Source organism: Phocoena phocoena, chromosome 9 (genome assembly GCF_963924675.1).
Source record: "Phocoena phocoena chromosome 9, mPhoPho1.1, whole genome shotgun sequence".
Taxonomy (NCBI): domain Eukaryota; kingdom Metazoa; phylum Chordata; class Mammalia; order Artiodactyla; family Phocoenidae; genus Phocoena; species Phocoena phocoena.
In genome coordinates this window covers 54,145,776-54,165,632 of record NC_089227.1, presented here as the reverse complement: position 1 = coordinate 54,165,632, position 19,857 = coordinate 54,145,776, and the positions used below count along the sequence as shown (strand labels likewise).

At 38.9% G+C, this 19,857-nt stretch overlaps 1 protein-coding gene across 15 annotated transcripts in view; it reads left to right on the top strand.

The window, feature by feature from the left end:
• Window positions 1-19,857, top strand: part of ADAM22 (ADAM metallopeptidase domain 22) — a 236,835-nt gene that overhangs the window by 24,947 nt on the left and 192,031 nt on the right. For 12 of the 15 annotated variants that reach the window (XM_065883907.1, XM_065883906.1, XM_065883901.1 and 9 more), the window contains exon 3: window positions 13,428-13,504. In XM_065883907.1, coding sequence (XP_065739979.1) covers window positions 13,428-13,504 — 77 coding nt within the window. Of the gene's footprint in view, window positions 1-13,422; window positions 13,505-19,857 lie in introns of all 15 variants that reach the window. The other 3 variants (XM_065883908.1, XM_065883904.1, XM_065883896.1) reach the window with 1 other exon arrangement.

Genomic DNA, 19,857 nt, shown 5'->3' with positions numbered 1-19,857 from the left:
AGACTTGGCCTATTTCTGATGTTGCCTCCAGGAAAGACTGTGACCCAGCTGGCAGAGATGACACTTATTTCCAGGCCTGCTTTTCTTTTTATTTTTTTAAACAAATTTTATTTATTCATTTTATATCTTTTGGCTGCGCCGTGCAGCATGTGGGATCTTATTCCCTGACAAGGGATCGAACCCACGCCCCCTGCACTGGAAGCGCAGAGTCTTAACGACTGCACCACCAGGGAAGTTCCAGACCTGCTTTTAAAATCATCCGATTTAGAGCTGAACTGACTAGTTATTCATTTGATAATATAATAGCTTAACTGCTTTTCCCCTCCTCTGTTCTTTTTTAATGTACTTTTTTTTTTTTTTTTTTTTTTTTTTTTTTTTGGTACGCGGGCCTCTCACTGTTGTGGCCTCTCCCGTCGTGGAGCACAGGCTCCAGACACGCAGGCTCAGCGGCCATGGCTCACGTGCCCAGCCGCTCTGCGGCATGTGGGATCCTCCCGGACCGGAGCACGAACCCGTGTCCCCTGCATTGGCAGGCGGACTCTCAACCACTGCGCCACCAGGGAAGCCCCTCCTCTGTTCTTTTTACCTGTGTTTTATTTAACTCTCAGTAGTTACATTATTCTTTGCAACAAGATTTTATATACTCTTTCACCATAAACAAAAATATAAGGTGTTTTTCTCACAGCATTCTATAATTCATACTATTTTCAGATCACCTTTGGGGAAAAACAGGATGAAGCATAGAAAGTTTTAGTAACTCCAAAAATCAAATGTCTAGTCAGCAGTGAGGCCAGGAAGACCTGTAATTTTTCTCCCAAGCCTTTCTTGCGTTAAGGTAGAGTATCTGTTTCCCAGGACTGGTTCATCTGAGGGATTTTGTCTGCTGATTTTGTTGCATCCAAACGTTGGAGTTCCTTGCACTCAGATTAAATTACAGCTCAATATGACTACATATGGTATTATTCTCAGGATGCTAAAGATCGTAAAGGTCTGCTCCGACTTTCAGGCTTCTGAGAGAAAGTGTTTTCTTGTTCAGGCCCAAAATGAAGGCCTAGTAATGGGCGGTTAATAGCCAGGATGATGGAGAGACTGATGTATCAGAAGATAGCAGAGCATAAATAGGTAATGAGGCTGCCTGACTTCCTGAATGGAGAGGAGGAAATCAGAGCTGAAGCCAGTGTTGGCCCAGCCCCTCCACCTCCATTTTGTTGGAGCAGGGGCCACTGGAGAGAGGGGTCCTCTGCCGCTAGGAATCACAGAGTCGAGGGCTTTCAGTGACGTCAGAACTGGAAACTCAGCAAGGCAAATTCACAGAATGCCTCTCACCTAAGAAAAGCCTTTTTTTTTTTTGGCAGTGTATGTGGCTTCACCTAGGGCTCCTGGCTGCTGAGATCTATATGACATAATCTCTGTCCTTGGGTAATACATCCCCAAACAGGCGCATGTCCACAACAGTGGAACACGTTTACATCAATTGTAAAAATTTTTACTTCAAATAATAGCAAGAACCGGCATTTGAATTATAGAGCAAGTGTGACTAGAGAGGAATTCCATGGGAATTGGTTACTCATTAGACCGACATGGTTAGCTCTTTAAAAATTCCCGTGGGAGTTACAATCTATTGCTCCTTGTCCTTCCTTTTTTTTTCTAATAGTGTGTTGAGAGTCTGCTGTGCGCAAAATAGTGTGCTAAGGTGCTTGTAGAGATGTTTCTTGGCCCTCACTTAATTTATCTAGGGAGGCCACCAGATGGAATCCCTTTTACCTCCTTTTTTGGCCTTCTCTTACTCTCCCTCTCTATTTTTTTTAAACCTTTTTTTTCTTTTTTTACATCTTTATTGGGGTATTAATTGCTTTACAATGGTGTATTAGTTTCTGCTTTATAACAAAGTGAATCAGTTATACATATACATATGTTCCCATATCTCTTCCCTCTTGCGTCTCCCTCCCTCCCACCCTCCCTATCCCACCCCTCTAGGTGGTCACAAAGGACCGAGCTGATCTCCCTGTGCTATGCGGATGTTTCCCACTAGCTTTCTGTTTTACGTTTGGTAGTGTATATATGTCCATGCCACTCTCTCACTTTCTTCCAGCTTACCCTGCCCCCTCCCCATATCCTCAAGTCCATGCTCTAGTAGGTCTGCATCTTTATTCCTGTCTTACTCCTAGGTTCTTCATGACATTTTTTTTTCTTAAATTCCATATATATGTGTTAGCATACGGTATTTATCTTTCTCTTTCTGACTTACTTCACTCTGTATGACAGACTCTAGGTCCGTCCACCTCATTACAAATAGCTCAATTTCGTTTCTTTTTATGGCTGAGTTATATTCCATTGTATATATGTGCCACATCTTCTTTATCCATTCATCCGATGATGGACACTTAGGTTGTTTCCATCTCCAGGCTATTGTAAATAGAGCTGCAATGAACATTTTGGTACATGAGTCTTTTTGAATTATGGTTTTCTCAGGGTATATGCCCAGTAGTGGGATTGCTGGGTCATATGGTAGTTCTATTTTTAGTTTTTTAAGGAACCTCCATACTGTTCTCCATAGTGGTTGTACCAATTCACATTCCCACCAGCAGTGCAAGAGGGTTCCCTTTTCTCCACACCCTCTCCAGCATTTATTGTTTCTAGATTTTTTGATGATGGCCATTCTGACTGGTGTGAGAAGATAACTCATTGTAGTTTTGATTTGCATTTCTCTTATGATTAATGATGTTGAGCATTCTTTCATGTGTTTGTTGGCAGTTTGTATATCTTCTTTGGAGAAATGTCTATTTAGGGCTTCTGCCCATTTTTGGATTGGCTTGTTTGTCTTTTGGATATTGAGCTGCATGAGCTGCTTGTAAATTTTGGAGACTAATCCTTTGTCAGTTGCTTCATTTGCAAATATTTTCTCCCATTCTGAGGGTTGTCTTTTGGTCTTGTTTATGGTTTCCTTTGCTGTGCAAAAGCTTTGCAGTTTCATTAGGTCCCATTTGTTTATTTTTGTTTTTATTTCCATTTCTCTAGGAGGTGGGTCAAAAAGGATCTTGCTGTGATTTATGTCATAGAGTGTTCTGCCTATGTTTTCCTCTAAGAGTTTGATAGTTTCTGGCCTTACATTTAGGTCTTTAACCCATTTTGAGCGTATTTTTGTGTATGGTGTTAGGGAGTGATCTAATCTCATACTTTTGCATGTACCTGTCCAGTTTTCCCAGCACCACTTATTGAAGAGGCTGTCCTTTCTCCACTGTACATTCCTGCCTCCTTTATCAAAGATAAGGTGACCATATGTGCGTGGGTTTACCTCTGGGCTTTCTATCCTGTTCCATTGATCTATCTTTCTGTTTTTGTGCCAGTACCATACTGTCTTGATTACTGTAGCTTTGTAGTATAGTCTGAAGTCAGGGAGCCTGATTCCTCCAGCTCTGTTTTTCGTTCTCAAGATTGCTTTGGCTATTCGGGGTCTTTTGTGTTTCCATACAAATTGTGAAATTTTTTGTTCTAGTTCTGTGAAAAATGCCATTGGTAGTTTGATAGGGATTGCATTGAATGTGTAGATTGCTTTGGGTAGTACAGTCATTTTCACAATGTTGATTCTTCCAATCCAAGAACATGGTATATCTCTCCATCTATTTGTATCATCTTTAATTTCTTTCATCAGTGTCTTATAATTTTCTGCATACAGGTCTTTTGTCTCCTTAGGTAGGTTTATTCCTAGATATTTTATTCTTTTTGTTGCAATGGTAAATGAGTGTGTTTCCTTGATTTCACTTTCAGATTTTTCATCATTAGTGTATAGGAATGCCAGAGATTTCTGTGCAACAATTTTGTATCCTGCTACTTTACCAAATTCATTGATTAGCTCTAGTAGTTTTCTGGTAGCATCTTTAGGATTCTCTATGCACAGTATCATGTCATCTGTAAACAGTGACAGCTTTACTTCTTCTTTTCCGATTTGGATTCCTTTTATTTCCTTTTCTTCTCTGATTGCTGTGGCTAAAACTTCCAAAACTATGTTGAATAAGAGTGGTGACAGTGGGCAACCTTGTCTTGTTCCTGATCTTAGTGGAAATGCTTTCAGTTTTTCACCATTGAGGATGATGTTGGCTGTGGGTTTGTCATATATGGCCTTTATTATGTTGAGGAAAGTTCCCTCTATGCCTACTTTCTGCAGGGTTTTTATCATAAATGGGTGTTGAATTTTGTCGAAAGCTTACTCTGCATCTATTGAGATGACCATATGGTTTTTCTCCTTCAATTTGTTAATATGGTGTATCACATTGATTGATTTGCATATATTGAAGAATCCTTGCATTCCTGGAATAAACCCCACTTGTTCATGGTGTATGATCCTTTTAATGTGCTGTTGGATTCTGTTTGCTAGTATTTTGTTGAGGTTTTTTGCATCTATGTTCATCAGTGATATTGGCCTGTAGTTTTCTTTCTTTGTGACATTCTTGTCTGGTTTTGGTATCAGGGTGATGGTGACCTCGTAGAATGAGTTTGGGAGTGTTCCTCCGTCTGCTATATTTTGGAGGAGTTTGAGAAGGATAGGTGTTAGCTCTTCTCTAAATGTTTGATAGAATTCGCCTGTGAAGCCATCTGGTCCTGGGCTTTTGTTTGTTGGAAGATTTTTAATCACAGTTTCAATTTCAGTGCTTGTGATTGGTCTGTCCATATTTTCTATTTGTTCCTGATTCAGTCTTGGCAGCTTGTGCATTTCTAAGAATTTGTCCATTTCTTCCAGGTTTTCCATTTTATTGGCATAGAGCTGCTTGTAGTAATCTCTCATGATCTCTTGTATTTCTGCAGTGTCAGTTGTTACTTCTCCTTTTTCATTTCTAATTCTATTGATTTGAGTCTTCTCCCTTTTTTTCTTGATGAGTCTGCCTAATGGTTTATCAATTTTGTTTACCTTCTCAAAGAACCAGCTTTTAGTTTTATTGATCTTTGCTATCGTTTCCTTCATTTCTTTTTCATTTATTTCTGATCTGATCTTTATGATTTCTTTCCTTCTGCTAACTTCGGGGTTTTTTTGTTCTTCTTTCTCTAATTGCTTTAGGTGCAAGATTAGGTTGTTTATTTGAGATGTTTCCTGTTTCTTAAGGTAGGATTGTATTGCTATAAACTTCCCTCTTAGAACTGCTTTTGCTTCATCCGATAGGTTTTGGGCCGTCGTGTCTCCATTGTCATTTGTTTCTAGGTATATTTTGATTTCCTCTTTGATTTCTTCAGTGATCACTTCGTTATTAAGTAGTGTATTGTTTAGCCTCCATGTGTTTGAGTTTTTTACAGATCTTTTCCTGTAATTGATATCTAGTCTCATAGTGTTGTGGTCGGGAAAGATACTTGATACAATTTCAATTTTCTTAAATTTACCAAGGCTTTATTTGTGACCCAAGATATGATCTGTCCTGGAGAATGTTCCATGAGCACTTGAGAAAAATGTGTATTCTGTTGTTTATGGATGGAATATCCTATTAATATCAATTAAGTCCATCTTGTTTAATGTATCATTCAAAGCTTGTGTTTCCTTATTTATTTTCATTTTGGATGATCTGTCCATTGGTGAAAGTGGGGTGTTAAAGTCCCCTACTATGAATGTGTTACTGTAGATTTTCCCTTTTATGGCTGTTAGTATTTGCCTCATGTATTGAGATGCTCCTATGTTAGGTGCATAAATATTTACAATTGTTTTATTTTCCTCTTGGATCGATCCCTTGATCATTATGTAGTGTCCTTCTTTGTCTCTTCTAATAGTCTTTATTTTGAAGTCTATTTTGTCTGATATGAGAATTGCTACTCCAACTTTCTTTTGGTTTCCATTTGCGTGGAATATCTTTTTCCATCCCCTCACTTTCAGTCTGTATGTTTCTCTAGGTCTGACCTGGGTCTCTTGTAGACAGCATATATATGGGTCTTGTTTTTGTATCCATTCAGCCAATCTGTGTGTTTTGGTGGGAGCATTTAATCCATTTACATTTAAGGTAATTATTGATATGTATGTTCCTATTCCCATTTTCTTAATTGTTTTGTGTTTGTTATTATAGGTCTTTTCCTTCTCTTGCGTTTCTTGCCTAGAGAAGATCCTTTAGCATTTGTTGTAAAGCTGGTTTGGTGGTGCTGTTTTTTTTAACTTTTAAGACTTTTATTATTTTGGTTGAACTCAACAACAAAATTCAGGCAGTAAATTGTCAAAAGAACATATTTTACTTGCAAGAAATATAGGGGGATTCAATAAGTAGATCATCAGTTTCAAAACTAAACATATTTTGTCATAAATTGTGAAGATAAGGGAAAGGAGCTATTGTTTATTGAACATCTATCATCTCAAAGCTTTTTACATCCATTTCTTATTGTTTCCAGGTTAAAGAGTACATTTCTTTCATGGTTTAATACTAGTGGTTCTGAACCCTTGGCCACCCCTCAGAATCACGCGTAGCTCTTTAAAAAATATTGATGCCCAGGATCCATCCCAGACTAAAAGAATTAGAATCTCTGAGTTTGGGGCCCAGTCAGTGGTATTTTTAAAAAAGCTTCCTGAGCAAGGCTAATATGCAATCAGGATTGAGAACCACTGGTTTGGAAGTTCTATGGCATTTGGGGTTCCAGCCTGTTCTCCCACAATAGATGCCTCACATCTTCTGTCTCAGGAATATAGCATTTCCTACAATCCCTGAGTGTGTTGAGTTTCTCATTTTTGTGCCTTTGTAGGGTCTTTTACCAGGAGTGCTTTCCCCTGCATTCTTGGTCTGAGGAGTACCTCCCCAACTCTCTGTAATCCTGTAGTCAGACGGCTGCTGTTATACCTTGTACATATATCTATTATTGGACTTTCAAATATTTTGTAATAATTTGTGTAGCAGCTCCCCTTTTTGACTGTGAGTTTCCTGGGTGTAGGGGCCATGTCTGACTGTTCTGGGTATCCCCAGAGCCTGGTGTATTTCCTGAGGTATGGTCAGTGCTCCATAAAGGTTGAATGGATTGTAACTTATCCTTTAGTTTTCACAATAAAGCTACAGAGTGTGTATTATTATTTTTGGTCTTTTAGAGACAAGGACTTTCAGTTCAGAGACATTAAACAATTTGCCTTAGTTTGTTCCATTAATAAATGGAAGACCCAGAATTCAAACCCAGTTCTGCCTGGCTTTAAAGGCTATGCTTTTTTGTTTTCTTTCATTTTGTTTAAAAATGTCCTGTTGCTGGACACTGTTTGGTTCTTGCAATACTAAATATAGAAGGTTGGATTCTAAGAGCCTTTTTGTTAAAGCTAATATGTAAATTAAGTTCAATATATGCTACAGATTATGACAACTATGGACATGATTGAGTTGACCACATGAAAAGAGGGAGACATTTAACATAGAGTCATAGATATACAATTATGAATAGAAAACACTAATGCTCTTACATATGTATTGTGCTAATTTATGTATTAGGTAGATCTATTTGGTAGAATCCTCTGTTAAAAAAGGCCATTGTTATACAATTCTGCTTCAGTAAGTTCCATATCGTAAGTAACAGACAGGGGAAAACAATATTGTTGATGTGGCTACAGGAAATTCTAGAATGAGGAATCTTAATAGGTTGTAGTATCAGTCTGTTTGAACTGTTTTGTCAGAAGTCCACATAAGGCAATGGAGTAATTACAGTCAGGTTATGGTGATTCTTCAGTTGCCTTGTCTGATGTAGAAGACCAGGCAAAATAGTTAAAAGTAATTATTGGTATTTTGTTTTTTACTGACCTCAAAGTATTTGATACCAGGAATTACACTTGTAGTTTTTAAAAAACTAAATAGAAGCAATCAAATGGCAAAGAAGAATTTAGGATGCAGAATAGCTAAATATTCTGTTACATACATTGAAGACTTCGTTTTAATTATGTAAATTATTTTCAGAATTATCCTGTTGTATAATACTGTTTAGTAATACTCCCACGCCACTGATATTCATTGATTCATTATTCAGGTTGGGCTTAATTAAAAACCCAAACTACCTGTCTTTCTCCTTGTGTCAAAGTTCTGATTCTACCATGACAGTTTTAGTGTCATCTTTGCTTTAAAAAAAGGTTGTAAGGACTTCCCTGGCCGTCCAGTGGTTTAGACTTCGCCTTCCAATGCAGGGTGCGGGTTCGATACCTGGTCGGGGAGCTAAGATCCCACATGCCTGGCAGCCAAAAAAAAAAGCCAAAAACGTAAAACAGAAGCAACATTGTAACAAATTCAATGAAGACTTTAAAAATGGTCCACATCAACAACAACAAAATCTTTTAAAAAAAAAAAGGTTGTAAGTAAGACAAGCTTGAAAAATTCATTTATATCTGCTCTTTGTAATATGTAGGGTTGCTCTAGTTCATGGCTCTAGGAGATGTGAGGAGAAAAAGACAGGTTGTCAAGAAGCAAAATGCATAAGGAGCTTGAGGGTTATATTAACTTCACATTTAAATTTCAACTATTGCCCATGGATAATAAAGAGGCCTCAATCTGGGGATTGTATCAGGTTCTTCTGGTCCTAAAATTCTATGATTCATTTTTGAAATTTAAATTATCCTTATGTAATTATATTGATTTATTAAGTTTTCTTGCCATCTCGATAGTTATTTTATATTTTTGCCTTTTTCTCCCTCAATCTTTTTTCACAGCTATGATCAAAATCAGCCTCACTGCTTAAAACACACACACTTTACCATACCTGTTTAATTTTTTTCCTTAAAAAATGGATTTCCATGTGTATTGTAAAGTATAATGCTTAATTTCTAAGGTTGTGCTTTGTGTCAGGTGTGATAATGTTATTGACTTTTCTGATGAAGTCAGAGTTCCAAAGGTTGTTTTTCATGGTTTGATTTTCTTCTAACTGCTCTAGAAGTGCTCTTTAGAACCCAGTAAAACCTGCAAGCACCTCCAAACTGCAGAATGATAGCAAAGATGAAGCAGTATGGAAGAGGCCTGCCAGGAGGTGAAATGCTGCCCTACTACCAAACAGGGTGATTTGGAAATGACATTTACCCACATGCCTCAGTTTCCTTATTTGTAAAATAAGGATGTGTATTATATGACCTCTAGGTTATTCTAGGGTAATAAAGCATTTGGTTAATAGATTTTAAAATCACAAGTCATTCTTATATAGTAATTTGAAAAAATGCATTTGTGCAAAATAATAATAATTTTCAAGTGTCTCTAAGAGCCATTACTACCTTTTAATCTTCTTAATAATCTTCTTAATAAAAATAATCTTCTTAATAAATATTAGATATCTAATAAATAATAACTAATATTAGTTAATAGATATTAGAATTTGGGGGGTCAATATATGTTAGGCACTCCCCCACCAAAATAAAGAGGAAAATCCTGATTAGACTAGTTCTCTCTTAAACATTTTCTTTTCTTTTGAGCTAAGAAGCTAAGAAGGTCTAAGATTAAGGTGTTGAATAATAAGCTGGATTGTTAATTGCATGATTTCAGTGTAATTCTACTTAATTTATAATTTCTCCAAGATAACCTAAAGAAGTAAATATGTTTCTTCTCTTCAGCCGACTTGTTAAGTCAGACATTTGGGGATGGCAGGTGCCTGATTGGTAGATGACCATCCAGAATGCAAGGAAACCAAGCTAACATGTATTTTCGTGATTACTACTGCAAATTTGTTTTGGCTGGGAAGTCCTATGTTTGGAGTTGATCCTTTTGCCTTCATGAGTGTCAGTTCTACTGGTGCAGGTGCCTTGGTTTTAACCCAGCCACGGAGGAAAATGACATTGAACACTGATGCAATCAACTCGTTATTGGAGTTGCTTTTCTAAATGTTCAGGGACATTGCCAGTGATGCTGTATTAGTTTCCCATTGCTGCTGTAACACGTTATACCACAAACTTAATGTCATAAAACAACTAAAATGAATTTTCTTACAGTTCTAGAGATCAGAAGCCTGAATTAGGTCTTAAAAGGCTAAAATGAAGGTGTTCTCAGGGCTGTGCTCCTTTTGGGGGCTTTAGGGGAAAATTGTTCCTTGTTTCTTCCAGTTTCTGGGGGCTGCCAACATTCCTTGGCATGTGGCCTTTTCCTAACCTCATTTTAATCTCTACTTCCATTATCACATCTCCTTTTGTGACTCTGATCCTTATAAGACTCTGGTGACTACATTGGGTCCACCTGGATAATCCAGTATACTCTCCCCATCTCAGGGTCCCTAACTTTATCACATCTGCAAAGTCCCTTTTGCTGTGTGAGGTAACATGTTCACAAGTTCCAGAGATTAGAGTGTGGTCATCTTTGGGGCCGTCAGTCTGTCTGCCATAGATCCCTTCTAATCATCCAGATGTCATCTCCTCAGAGAGGCCTCCATACCACCTAGAACCCTGTCTACCCTGGTTACCTGTTTACCCTGTTTTATTAAATCTGAGAACAATGTATTTATATTCTAAGTTTATTTTTTATCTAATTGTTCATTTTCTGTCATTTTATTTGTCACTTTCTATCTCCTTCCCCTAGAAGATAAGCCCCACTAGAGCGGAAACATGATCAGTCTTCTTCATCTTGCCCCCCAGATCAGAAGAGTTCCCAGCACTTGGTAGACTCTCAGAAGATGTTTGTTGAATGAGTCAATCTGTATACAGTCTAAGGAAGCCTTCCTTACATTAAAACAATATTAATATAATCCCGTTCCTATTACTATCAATAATGCAAACATTTTTCACTAACGGCAGTTAAACATGCTGTCAATAGATTTTCTGTTGAATTTACATAATGGGTTTCTCCTTGGGAAATGGATGAGATCAATAAAGTAAAATACCAGATGTAAACTGAAGCTGCAGGAAAAAGAAAATATAAGAATTAGACAGAATTAATGCAAACAGTAAATATCTTGCTAAAAAAGAATAGTAATGTTTTTTGATCTAGGCTGTAATCATGATGCCGTGATGAATAACATGTGTCCTCTGGCATGTTCACAATAAATGCTGAGAAAGAATGGAGGAGAGAGAGGTTCTTTTTAATTGAGACAGAGCTTTCCTCAGGCTGTTCCCAAACATGGTTGTTAGCACTTCAGGAAACTCAAAGAGCTTTTAGAGAAAAGAAATTATCCATTGAGGTGGCATTAAGAACAACTTGATGGAAGGATGGCATTTCTGTAAGCAGGTAATTTATAGCTGTGTAATTGTTGTTCATGTGTGCATCCAGGTGATTGATCAAACAAACCCTCAAATGAGTCAGTCAGTCAGGAAATACTTATTGAATACCTGATGCTGGTCAGTACTGAGGCCCTCATATCAAAATGAACCGTATTGAGGAAGAGGAGAGAAGGAAGCTAAAAGGGTTTGGGAAGACTTCCTGGGAGAGGAAAGTTTGGATTGAATTGTGTCCCCTCCAGAATTTATATATTGAAGCCCTAATGCTAATGGGACTGTATTTGGTGACAGGGTCTTTAAAGAGGTAATTAGATTAAATGAAGTTGTAAGGGTGGATGCTAATCCAATATGACTGATATCCTTAGGGGAGAGAGAGAGAGAGAGAGAGAGAGAGAGAAAGAGAGAGAGAGAGAGACCTGGGGTACACATGCATAGAGAGGAAACCATGTGGCCATCTGCAAGCCAAGGAGAGAGGCCTCAGGAGAAACCAAATCTGCCAACACCTTGAGCTTGGACTTCCAGCCTACCGAACTGTGAGAAAGCAAATTTCTGTTGTTTACGTCATCCGGTCTGTGGTACTTTCTTATGGTAGCCCGGGTAGACTAATACAAAAAGGAACTTGATCTAAGTCTTGAAGGATGAATAGGGCCATTTCTGGGAAATGGCCATGGTGAAGATCACTACCCCAGGGTCTGGTTTGGAAAAGCACAAGTGATGAATGAAAGCTATAGAAAGAGTTGGAATGCACATAGTTTGTGGAATTAAAGAGTAGAAGAGAGAACTGAGTGTGAATGGGATATGGGTGGGTCCTTGGGAACTTGTGTGCTGTTATGTCTGGGGTGGGGGGAGGTGATTGTGGAGGATCTTGATATGCAGAGAGAGAAAGTTTGTATTTGATGTAGTAGAAAATATAGGACTTACATTTGGGGTTTTGGTAAGGAGTCAGTTTTAGGAAAATCAGGGAGGATATGAACTGTGGCAGATATGAAATAAAGAGTAAAGTGTGGATCCAAGAACCATCATAAAAAGAAAAAAGAAGCCAGAATCTGGTGATAACCTGGGTGTTAATTGGGAAGAGTGAAGAGTTAGGGTTGGATGTTTAATGAGGCTAAGAAGTATCCAGATAGTTCTTCATTCTTGCGGTTTCACGAGGATTGGAATGTGTTAGCAACTGAGGTGTGGCATTCTCCCACTCCCACTTATTTCAAAGATTTTTAAATGGAAAGGTTATCCTTTGTTTCCAGAAAACTTTATGATTATTAAGCACTCTCCTTTCTCCTGATACCATAGGTTAATGAGTGTGAAAATCCTAGGTATGATTGAGGTGCCCTTTGTGCCCCACAGAATCCTAGAATGTCCCTTCCTAAGATGCGTTGGTTCTCCGGGAGCAGCACGACCATCTGCCTCACTTGCTACATAAATACAGTTGCTCAGATGGTTTATATCTCTAAAATAGTGTATGTTTGCTTTTCTCACTGCAGAAATTATACATGTTTATTGTAGAAATTTTGGATACTATAGACAAATATGAACCAAAAAATTTATAGTTCTACTGCTCAGGTATAGCTACTGTTAATATGGGAAGTCAAAATAAATAGTTCTGCTTCCTTCCTCCTTTCTTTTCAGTTATTACATGTGGTTATTCAATACGCTAATATTAATGTTATTGGTAACACTGTATGTTTTTTAGAGTCCCTTGTGATTTTCTCTGGGAGTCCCTAGATTGGCATAGGAAACAGTGATTTTTTTCCCAATAAACTTTAGATGGGTGATGTTTGCAGTAGATGGGCAGAGGCTCAGTTTTTCTCTTAGGAAATTGTGGAAACCTCTATGAAATTACATTTGGTAAATTAGAACTGAACTATTACTTCGAAAGTATGTATTTGAGATAGGATGAAAAGGGTTTTTTAGAAGTTTAGATGTCCTCCTTGTAAATAGATCACATTCATCATCTTAATTTACTCTTGTATTGAACATATTTTCCCTATTTCTTTTTTAATCTACAAAGCTTAATTTTAAAGGAGTCAGTCATCTAAAACAGAATGAAATGTAGTTCAGTCTTCTTGGAAATGAAATGTTTAACCACTTGAGATAAAGCAGAAAGGGAGGGTACTTGCCCTTCTTGATTAAGTGGTACTTTACTTTAGATTAGTGAATAGCTTCTAAGAAGGTGCAAATTTTACTCTGTTTTTATTTAATTTCTATGTTGAACTGTTTTTCTAATTTATTATAAAACTTTCAAATGATCATGAGAAGTGCTTATCATTTGATCTCTATGGCTGAATAATAAATACCTTTTATCTTTCTGATATTGCAGTTGACTCACGTTGACCAGGCAAGCTTCCTGCTGGGTGCCTTTGGAACATCGTTTATTCTTGATGTCCTGCTAAATCAGTAAGTTTTTCTTGAGCTGCATTCACTGTTTTCAGATACACATTGAATCCAGTTTCTTATCCTGCTGTGAAAATTTTTTTCTTAGTATATTTTACTTTGTTTTCTAATATCAGTTAAATACTATATTTAAAACTATTGTATCTATTGACTGTAAGTTATAAAGTCTGGTAAATAACAGAAAATGGGTATCCGCTTGAACTTGAACAACTGTAACAGCTTTAAGAATGTAAAATTGAGGGAAAGATTTACTCCAATATTTTGCATAAAGATATAGATGACCTAAGTTCCTATGAATGACAATAAATTATGAAAATAATACTTTGAGTATTAAAACATCTTTCTTAAGAACAGCAGAAAAGGTAAGTTACCCTTTTTGCTCAGTGAGTCGGGGGACTGGTTGCATGATAGTGTGATTCCAAATGATGCCATTAGATGCTTTGATTTGGGAGTTGAGTTTTGTAAGGTTTAAGGTACTGGAATTATTCTGTAAATACTATATAATTTTGGAAATTGTCATTACCTAGAATTTTAGGTTTGGGATAGTAGAGTTTTAAGTTTGGGAGTGGCTTTTGATAAATCACTGGATTTAATCTCTTCCCTCTGGGTTAGTATCTAAGAAGTCTTACAGGACATTTAGTTGTCTATTACTTTTTAAAAAAAGCATTAGTATCCCACTTCTTATCCTGGGCAAGCAGGAAGAGACCAGGGCTCTGTCAGCCAGTGTTTCTGAGCTGAGCAGTACTGGACCACAGCTTTGCTGAAATCAGCTATGCAACAACTTTGGAAGAAAGTTTGAGGCCAGGAGGACAGTATGGTAGACCGAGAGTGAGAACTAGAGGCTAGTTTGTCTACAGTGGGGAATCAGCCAGGTGGAAGACTCTGAGTTAATAAAAAAAAGGATGCAAGAGGCAGTTCTTAGAGCTGTACTATCTGGGTAGGTAGCCACTAGCCTCTTGCGGCTGTTTAAATTAAAATTAAATAATTAAAATAAAATAAAAAATTCTGTTTCTTAGTTGCATGAACCGCATTTCAAATGCTCAGTAGCCATGTGTAGGTAGTGGTTACCTTATAGGACAAGGCAGAACATTTCCAACATTGCAGAAAGTCCTGTTGCACAGTGCTGGTTTAGAGATTTCCTTTGAGGAAAGGGCACATGTGCACTATTGAGATTATTGAGCGAGGTCAATCAGTATTCAGGAGAATTCACTTCTTCCTTTTAGATTTTAGTCTATGTTTAATAGATTAATTTAATAATTAATTTTACTAGTATCCTAATTTTTCTGGAATTTATTTACAAAGTTGTCATCATACCATAGTTAATTGTTTTAGTGTTTAAGTTATATATTAGTTTATTTTTTAATTAAGCTGCCTTGTAGGTAGGTACATTTTGTAAGTAGTGCTTCCCTCTCCCCACATTTTTGTTTCACAAACAATTTAAATACTGAAAAGCATGTGTTAGATGGCAGTCTGTTATTTGGGTGATCTAACAATGGGAGTGTTTTGTTCTTTGATCATGCACATTTAAAAAATGTAACATAAGTTGTATTTCTACAATACTCATTAAAATAGTTTCTTACTTTTAAAATTTATGGCTTAGAACATAAATATTAGATGTTTTATACCACACTGTATTTTACCCTAATTTCATAGGGCGTGAATAAGATTGTGTTAATATGATCTGTATTTTATATTCCTGCTTGATGTAAATACCCTAAAATTTATATGTTTGTATGACTCATTTCAGTTTTTCAGCAATTTTAATGTCATAAAGTTTTAAAAAACTCATTATGAAGGAATGCATGCTCCTTTGAAAAATAATGAAAGAGTAGAAAAACAATCTCATATAATTCTACCACTTAGACACTGATTGCCCTGTTTTAAGTTGTAACCCTCTCTGTGCTCACTTTCCCATACACCCTACTACCTATTCTCCCTTGCTTAATTTTTAAAATATTATCACAATTTAATATAAAGGTTGACTCATGAAATTGCCATTTTTGCAGGTCAAAAATTTGTTGACCATCATTGTCATATGGTCAACTAATTCTCTGTATTTTAATTTTTAATTTATTAAAAATTTTTTTTAATTTATTATTTTTTTATCTTTTTCCTCCATCTAGAATTTAAGCTCATTGAGGGCTGAGATGTTTTTTCATTTATTGTTGTATCCTTAGCCCAGAATAGGCACTAAATTCTAGGTTGGGAAGTCATATTGACTTAGAAACTAAAGGCTGGAATAGGCCAGGAGACAGAGGAGATGATGGATGAAGGTGGAGGCTGTCAACTGGGGAAGAGTGAAGCAGCAAAAAAGAAAGAGGGCAAATGTTTGGGGCTGGCTTCTAAAAAAGCTGAGCGTACACATCTAGGTATGATTTGGAAAGTCAGGTTCCTAGGTCTCTATTTCAATGACTCCTTTCCATTCCTTCAAATCATGGTTCTGCTAGATACCCGCTGCCTTGTTTTCTGGTTTCTGACATTTGTAATGCCTTGACTTTCAGTACCCCAAAGAAGAAAGGATATTTATTCATTCTGCCCAAGCCATGTCACTTCCTCTGGAGGAATCCAAGCACTATAGTTTTCTGTTCCTGAAGGGGAGACACATATGGCCATACTTATCAGAGCATGAAGCTTAGAATACTAAGGGTGAAGCAAAATTTCTTTCTAGATACTGGCAAGAACCTCCCTTCTTCTTATTGCAGTACAAAGGATAAAATAATAGCATAAATAGAGATTTCCTGGGCTGAGAAATATGCAAAGTTTTTTGGCCTGGGATCTATATTAAACATAGATGTCAGGTATCTATTTTCTTTATGCTTTATGGTCTAGGATGATTTGATACAAAGGTTTTTTTTCTTATTTTTATGGAGAATGTTTTTATTTCATGGTTTCACTTTATATATTGTCTAGTGGTTATATTGGTTAAGGAGCAGAAAGATGAAAAATCGATGATGCTCTTTAAGTTTTCCTTCCTTCTTTCCTCCCTCCCTCCCTCGCTCCTTCCCTCCCTCCCTCTGTTCCTTCCTTCCTTTCTTTTTTTTCCTCACTCATATGCTTACTAACATTTATTTAATGTAGTTTGTTGATTGTTTTTTTTTTACTTTTTCTTCTTAAAACGATTTTTTTATTGAGGTATAGCTGATTTACAATATTATAGTCGTTTCAGGTGTACAACATAGTGATTCAAAACTATACTCCATTTAATGTTATTATAAAATAATGACTACACTCCTTGTGCTGTACAGTATATCCTTGTAGATTATTAATTTTATACATAGTCATCTTTACCTCTTAATCCTCTACCCCTGTGTTGCCCCTCCCCGCTTCTTCCCTAGCCCCACTGGAAAGCACTAGTCTGTTCTGTATATCTGTGAGTCTGTTTCTGTTTTGACATATTGATTCATTTATTTTATTTTCTGGTTCCACATATAAATGACAACATAAAGCATTTGTCTTTGTCTGACTTATTTCACTAAGCATAATACCCTCTAGGTCCATCCATGTTGTGGAAAATGCAAAATTTCATCCTTTGTATCTGGTAGGTTGGTTATGTTTCCCAGTGTTAGAGAAGTGGCCTTTTGTAGGAGATATCTTATACGTTCCAGCAGGTCTGCTCACCAGAGCTATGTACTCTAGGGGTTCCCCCTATGTGGGCTGTGTGGGTCCTTCTGTTGTGGTGGGTGGACTACTGTGGACATGCTGGTCGGCATGGCTGGCCCCCTGTTCAGCTGGTTGTCAGGCCCTGCCTTGTGTGGAGGCTGCTGGCCACTGGTTGGTAGGGCTGCATAACGACAAGGCTGGCTGTGGAGCCCCAGCGAGTCCCAGGGCTAGTGCTGGCTCACTGGTGGGTGGAGCTGGATCCTGGGGACTCTGACTGAAGGGCCCTAGGGGTCCCAAAGCTAGTGGGTGGGGCTAGATCCCAGGGCCACTGGCTTAGGTGCCCAAGGTGTCCCAAATCTGGAGTTGACCTGTTGCTGGGCAGGGTCTAGTCCTGGGGTCTCTGGCTGCAGGGTCCAGGGCTCCCAGAGCTGGTGTTGGATCACTGTTGGGTGGGGCCAGTTCCTGACACAGCTGGCTGCAGGGTCCAGGGTATCCCGAAGTTGTGTCTCCCTGCTGAAGAATGGGGTCAGATCCTGGGGCAACTGGCTGAGGGCCCCGAGGTGTCTCAGGGTTGGGGCTGGCCTGCTGGTGAGAGGACTGGGCCCTGCCATGGCAGGCTGCAGGGCTACAGTTGTTTGGGGACAGATGTCCACCTGCTGGTGGGTGAGGCTGGTACCAAGGCTAGAACTGGCTGGCTGATGGGCAGGGCTATAGCCCAGGGGGTTCTGGGATTGGTGCCTGTGCACTGCAGGTGGAGCAGGCTCCCCATGTCTCTAGCTGAAGGACCCTGGGGGGTCCCAGATCTAGTGTTTGCACCCTGGTGTGTGGGGCCATGTCCTGGAATCTCTGATGGATAGGGCTGTATCCAGGATTGGCTATGGGCTCAGCAGGTGTTCAGGCAGCTGGCCTGCTGGTGGTGGGTCTGTGTCCCCTCCCAGCTAGTCGCTTGGCTTGAGATGTCTCAGTACTGGTGTCTGCAGGCTGGTGAGTGGGGACGGGGCTGGTTCTTGGAGCTAATAAGCTAGAGGGAGGGTTCCAGAATGGTGCCCGCCAGCACCAGTGTCTCCATGGTAGAACAAGCTCCCCAAAATGGCTGCTGCCGATGTCTCGGTCTCCAGTTTCCTCCTGCCTCTCTGGAACACTTTCCAGTATCAGCAGGTGGGTCTGCCACAGCTTCCTTTCAAATGACTACTTTTGCCCTGAGTCCTAGAGTATGTGAGATTTTGTATGTACCCTTTAAGAGTGGAGTCTCTATTTCCCACAGCCCTCTGGCTCCCCCAAAAGTAATCCCTGCTGGCCTTTAAAGCCAAACATTCTGGAGGCTCATTTTCCTGGCACTGGACCCTTGGGCTGGGGAGTACAATGTAGGGCTCCAACCCCCCACCCCTTGGGAAGAATCCCTGCAGTTATAGCTATTCTCCCGTTTGTGGCTCGCCCACCCATTGGTATGGGTCTGGACTCTTTCACAATTTTGCCCCTCCTGTCTCGCTGTGGTTCCTTCTTTCTATCTTCAGCCATAGAAGGTCTTTTCTGATAGGCTCTGGTATTTCACATTGGTAGTTTCTTGTATATAAATTTATTTTCATTTTTTGGCTGCATTGGGTCTTTGTTGCTAGGTGCGGGCTTTCTCTAGTTGCGGCAAGTGGGAGCTACTCTTCATTGCAGTGCGCAGGCTTCTCATTGCAGTGGTTTCTCTTTGTTGTGGAGCATGGGCTCTAGGCGTGCACGCTTCAGTAGTTGTGGCATACAGGCTCAGTAGTTGTGGCTTGTGGGCTCTAGAACACAGGCTCAGTAGTTGTGGCACATGGGCTTAGTTGCTCCACGGCTTGTGGGATCTTCCCGGATGAGGGCACGAACACGTCCCCTGCATTGGCAGGTGGATTCTTAAACACTGCACCACCAGGGAAGCCCAGTTTCTTGTAAACAGTTGTCATTTTGGTGTGAGAGACCCTGAGAGAAGGTGAGCGTGGGGTCTTCCTACTCCACCATCTCGGGAACTCTTTAACCTAAGCTTTTTTCCTTATGAAGTAATTTATAGGGCTATGGAACAGGTACAGTTTTTTGTCTTGTTTGAAACTGGAGACAAATTAAGTAAGTCCTTGTGTAGCTGGATTCCAGTTGCAGGATGGATCCAATAATACATATTTTTAGATTGGAAGGAAGGAAAAGTATCATTATATAATATTCCTTCTGAATGTTCAGTAAACAAGGTTATCTGTAACGAAATTATGTAGTAATTCAACCTTTAGGTTGTAACTTGTGCAGGAGGCAGATAAAGACTATGGGATGATTAAAAATGAAAAGCACAGCCAGTTCCTGTGTTATTAAGACTATGAAGGGTGGGAAGCAGTTCTCAACTCCTTAAAGCGGTCACACAGGTGTGAAATTTCACTCTTTGGGACAGATATGTTAATAAAACCAATCATATGGCCTGGCCTGGTCAAACTAGTCCTGCGGCCACATTGGATCTTTCTAGAGGTCAAGAACTGGTGTTATACTTTATTGTGAAAGATTCCTCAGAAGGAAAAGGCTCAAGAGGGCAGACAGCAGGAGCGAGAAGAACTACAATCCTGCAGCCTGTGGAACGAAAACCACATTCACAGAAAGATAGACAAAACGAAAAGACAACAGACTGTGGACCAGATGAAGGAACAAGATAAAACCCCAGAAAAACAACTAAATGAAGTGGAGATAGGCAATCTTCCAGAAAAAGAATTCAGAATAATGATAGTGAAGATAATCAAGGACCTTGGAAA